General features: G+C 37.1%; 1 protein-coding gene across 4 annotated transcripts; it reads left to right on the top strand.

Moving 5' to 3' along the window:
* On the top strand, nucleotides 1-4,840 carry LOC122080924 (interaptin-like). 4 transcript variants are annotated; one of them, XM_042647815.1, is made up of 9 exons: nucleotides 1-230; nucleotides 749-826; nucleotides 950-1,012; nucleotides 2,110-2,724; nucleotides 2,801-2,947; nucleotides 3,444-3,569; nucleotides 3,668-3,808; nucleotides 4,029-4,313; nucleotides 4,394-4,840. In XM_042647815.1, the coding sequence occupies exons 3-9, from the start codon at nucleotides 1,010-1,012 to the stop codon at nucleotides 4,721-4,723; spliced, it is 1,647 nt and encodes a 548-aa protein (XP_042503749.1). In that variant the 5' UTR covers nucleotides 1-230; nucleotides 749-826; nucleotides 950-1,009; the 3' UTR covers nucleotides 4,724-4,840. The 4 variants fall into 4 exon arrangements, with proteins under 4 accessions (XP_042503749.1, XP_042503750.1, XP_042503751.1 ...); XM_042647817.1 differs by lacking the exon at nucleotides 950-1,012 and adding an exon at nucleotides 1,620-1,787 and having other exon boundaries at nucleotides 2-230; XM_042647816.1 differs by lacking the exon at nucleotides 950-1,012 and having other exon boundaries at nucleotides 4,068-4,313.
* Nucleotides 4,841-5,259: the final 419 nt, after the last annotated feature.

Genomic DNA, 5,259 nt, shown 5'->3' with positions numbered 1-5,259 from the left:
ATGGGAAGCTTGCATCAGAAGCTTCACTGTTCTCTCTCTCTTTCTCTCGCTGCCCCATTCAGGGTTTGTTTCCTAATATCCCCCGTAGCTGAAGATTTATAATCAGTTACACCAAAAAGAATCTGATCAAAGGGAGAAAGGGCGAAATCTACGCAAAGCTATTGCCATAAATTTGATCGGAGAATCTGAACTTTGATTTCTAGGTTATTGATTTCCTACTTCGATACAAGGTTTGAATTTTCCCACCTCACAAATCTAATTGTTAAATCTACTACCCTTGATGAATTTCCCTCTTTTTTTTCTTCCTTTTATATATTTTCTTTATTATTATTTTTTTTTTATAAGAAATGATCCTTCTTCTCCCTTTGATATGCTTGTTTTCTGTTTTACTATCTTCCTCCTTTCTTGTTCAATGGCGTGTAAATGGGTTGTGATTCTCTCTCTTTTCTGAAGGCAGAACCAGTTAGTTTTCGTTTTATTCAACTACTTGGATTAGTGGGTCCTCCTTACTTTATAAGCAGATAAGCTCTAATAGCCAATGACAAAATACAATTAGATCATAGCTTTGGAACTTCAGCAGTGCAATGGTTTTAATATATCACCAAATGTTGTTAGGTGCTAACATCTTTTTTAAATTTCTTGATTTCCTTTTAATTTGTGCTTCTTAACTTTGTATGCATTCGGTTTAAATTTTCTCCTCATAGTTGTAAATAACAAATCATTTGATAGTTTTTCTTCTTGTTATCAGTGTCAGGGTATCTCTGATATGGTGGAACGACTAGTGATTTGCTGAACGGGACCTTTTCGTGGACACCAATTAACCATGGTCAGTGAATCTATTCTTACCATATTACCTCTACTTAATGTTTTTTTCTAGAGATGCCAGACCATTTGATAGCTATTCTTGTTGGCATTGCTATGGTATCTTGGCCTCTTGGGTATGATGAAGCAATTGTAGTGATTTGTTCAAAGGAAGCTCTCATGGACCGGAAGAAATTACTCATTTATAATGGTCGGTAAAACTGTTGTCATAAATTTCATCTATTTGGTACATCTCCTTCATGCTTGGGCTTAGCTCTGGATGGGTTTAACCTTCTTCATGCCCCCCACCCAAAACAAAAATAAATAAATAAAGAGGAGGGGGGGGGGTGAAGAAGTTGGGGTTCGTAGTCTCCAGGTGCAAAATAAAAATTGAAACGTTTAGAACTGTGACAGTAATTTGTGAGTAAGTCTCAAAAAGGAAAAGAAATTTTGAATTGAGAGAAGCCAGGAGAAGAAAATATTAGCATAAACCTTTTTAAGAATAAAAGGGAGTTGAATCCAACTCCTCAAGAGTCTCAAGTAGATATTATCCAGGAGCTATTAGAGATGCCAATGAAACCATGGGAGTTCCAGCTACATCGGCACACTAGTCAAAAACTGAAATGATTCGTAATCTGCAAGTAGGAATCAGAAAGGAAAAGGAAAGTTGAAATGAGAAAAACTGAAGAGAACAGAAATTCAGTATAAAACCTTTTAAGAATAAAGAGTTTTCAATTCCACCAAGCATCTTAAACGGACCTGACATGTAAATATTGATCAATCATCAATTAATGTGTCAGTGGTTGTGTTATCTGCAGGCCTACATCCTTCCAAAATCTATACTTTTCTTTGTCTTGTATTTACTCCTTGGAATGAGGGCTTATCTGGTGCACGAGGCTCCCGCATGTGCGAGGTCTGGGGGTGCAAGAACTACGTAGCCTTACCCCAAGAATATCGAGGAGCTGTTTCGATTGCTTGACCACCAGGTCGCTACATTCTTACCAAGCACACCACTTATTTACTCCCTGGAATCCAAAAATCATTAATTTTATCTGTGAAACATGAAAGTTCAAAACTTTAGGGTACTTCATATGCCTGATTTTATAACCCTTGACTTAAATAACAAGCAAGTAGTTTAATAGAATTCAGTAGGAAGTCTATCTACACCAATATGTTCCTATATTAGTTAGAGGAAATGCTCCCTTAGTTTCAATGACTTCAAACTATTTCATATCCCTGATGACATAGGTTTGACTGACAAAAGTTGTAATACATTTAACATTTGTTGTCTTTGCTTAATGTTGGCAGGTTGAGAATATTAATACTAGGTTTACTGTGTCAACATTTATCAAACAAGTAGAGAAACTCTCAAATGGACAAAAGAATGCAATAAAGAAAACGGGATTGGGTCATTTGCTCATTATGCCAAACCAAAAGTTGAGCAAGACTCTGTTAGCAGAACTGATGGACAGGTGGAATTGTGAAAAGAAGGCATTTGTACTTCCCCCTGGGGATATCAAGATTTCCCTCATGGATGTAGCCTTGATTCTAGGACTACATGTGATGGGTGAGCCTGTGGTCCTAAAAAATGATGAACCGTTCTCACATTTGGAAAGAGAGTATGGTGCTGTCCCAGGAAAGAGAGAGATTTCAATATCAGCAATTGAAAAGAGTCTTGAATCATTCAAAACGATTGTTAATGACGATTTTATTAGGACATTTCTATTATTCACATTTGGAGTGCTTCTTTTTCCAAATGCCAAGGGAACAGTAGATTCTCGTTACCTTTCGTTTATGGAAGACCTGGATAAGATGCTAGGATATGCATGGGGAGCAGCAGTCCATGAGAATCTGCATCTCTGGTTAGATAGAAGAAAAAAACAAGGGATAGAATACGTGGGAGGTTGTCTCATATTTGTCCAAGTACGTTTCTGTGTCCATGACTCTCTATACAATGCATCCACATAATTTATTGATTCTTATCATGTTCTCTTCACAGATGTGGTGTTATGCACATATTGACATTGCCCGGCCTCTTCACCATGGAAGAAACTTGCCCTTCCCTCGTTCTTGCCAATGGAAAAACTCTTCTTCGCATACTAGGCAATGGTTTACGGAAAAATTTGAGAAATTGCATGAGAATCAGGTACAAAATCACTGGGAGATAATTATTATGTGCATTACTGTTTGTAAATACCAATAATTTATTATGCACAACTTTCTGTAGAATGCCAACTGTTCATATGCAAGTGCTTTGGTTTGTATTAGAGGTGTCATTAGTCTTTCAGAGTACACAGTGTTCGAGCCACATTGATGTTATATGCCAAAAAATTTATGCTTGCATTGTAAATTCCAAATGCTGACTGTTGAGGAATCCATGGTCTTGGAAGGACTGCAACATTGGCTTTGTTCAAATTGAACCAAGTGTCTCCAACCCAATCTTAGGTTGTATTGAGTTTGAGTTTGGGGCCTTGGGTTGTTCTTGGGTGGAAAATCCGTCCCCGACTTTTAGGTTCAGGTTGAGTGGAAACCTCATTTAACTGGATTTTACCCACCTAGTTACATTCCTAGACTTTGGAGTTACATGCTGTTGGATTTTATTCCACCTTTTTCTGTTTTAACAAGTAGTGGTTTTAAGTCAGATAATTTGGGAGCTGAACCCAACTCCTGAGGAGTCTCAAATAGATATTGTCAGGGAGCTATTAGAGATGCCAAAAGAAACCGTAGAGTCCCCATCTACATCAGAATACTTGTCAAGAACAGCTACGGTTAGTAAAGTGTTTTTCCATCTCCTATTCACATTTCTCAATTATTGGCTAAAGGCTTCATTCTATTAAAACTACATCCTCTGTTTCTTTTGAAACAGGATAATGACTTAAGAACTCAGGCTGTAGAATTGGAAAAGGAGCTAATTACCGATCTAGCTGGAGAAATGGCCGATGTACAAAAGTACAACATGAAGCTGCCATCAACATTAGGGAGCCCTTCCACAAATGGCATGGTTGATGTGAGTTTGTTCATCCTTTATTGTGTTCTACTTGTTTATGTGTGGTACATGTTTTGGCCGAAAACATAAATGTGATTTATATGAGAAGATAACTTAAGAACCAAAATAAACCTTTTAGAAAAGCAGCAGATGTGGAATTTTCCTTCATCTATGCTTGTTACTGAGTTTTCCTGCACTTATGTTCTGTCGGAACCAAGATACTTAACTTTGATGAGTACTGGAAGAGAAAGGAACTCAAAAGAAAGAGCTTGAATTGCAGCATTTAGATTCAGAGGAGGATACAATTATTGATGTAAATGGAGAAACATCAGAAGTGCAGAAGGATACTGTGGAGGTGACACAAGTATCACAGAGCCCTTCTGGAGATGATACAGTTATTGATGCAAATGGAAAAACATCAGAGGATACAGTTATTGACGTAAATGGAGAAATAGCAGAAGTGCGGGAGGTAACTGTGGAGGTGACACAAGCATCACCGAGCCCTTCTGCAGATAATATGGATGACGTGAGTTTCTTCTATTGTTTTGTAATTGTTTTTTCCATCTTCGGTCGAAACCTAAAATACAAATTATGTTGTTAATGCAGGTAGATAACTTAAGAACCACAAATGAAATGCTAGAAAAACAGGTTTCGGAAATGGAAGAGGTCATAGAAGAGTTACGAAGGGAAAATCTCCAGAGAAATCAAATGTCTGAAAAACAGGTTTCAGAGAAGGAAGAGGTCATAGAAGAATTACGAAGGGAAAACCAAGTGATGGAAAAACAGATTTCAGAAATGGAAGGTGTGATAGAAGAATTAAGAAGAGAAAATCAATTCTTAAAAAGTCACTATTTGTCTTCCAATATTTTAGCAAATCGGCTGGAAAGGATTGTATTCGGTGAGGATTTAAATGATCAGAAGGAATGTACAAGTTGAGGTGGTAAGAGTTTGTAGAGATAAGCTTCATTACTGTCTAGCATGTAACCAATTCACCAGAGAATATAATAAGAGTGCTCAGCCCGCAAAGCTAATTTATGGGGCAAATGTATAACATTCCTGGTTACATGCATAAAAGGTTGTTGAAAGTTCAAAACCCTAGCCAAAACCAAACCATTAACAGCCCCAAACCCATAAAAAAAACCAGATTTTCCACAATTTTGTATATATATATATATATATATATTAAAAACGAATCCAAACCAGGTCGAAACCAAAATCAATTCAATAACAAACAGATATAAGAAACCAATACGAACTCGAAACCAATACGAACTCAAAACCAAACCAAACCTAACCAAACTTTTCTTATTGGTTTGGTTTCGACTTCACCATTACCACACCAAAACCGATACAACCTGAATCAAAATCAGCTCGGACAGATTGACACACCTACACCATTACCTCCTTCACCTAGACTCTAATTTGAATTCCTCTCTCTCTCTCTCTCTCTCTCTCTATATATATATATATAT

This window comes from Macadamia integrifolia, chromosome 6 (assembly GCF_013358625.1).
Source record: "Macadamia integrifolia cultivar HAES 741 chromosome 6, SCU_Mint_v3, whole genome shotgun sequence".
Classification (NCBI taxonomy): domain Eukaryota; kingdom Viridiplantae; phylum Streptophyta; class Magnoliopsida; order Proteales; family Proteaceae; genus Macadamia; species Macadamia integrifolia.
This window is presented reverse-complemented; position numbering and strand designations above follow the sequence as displayed.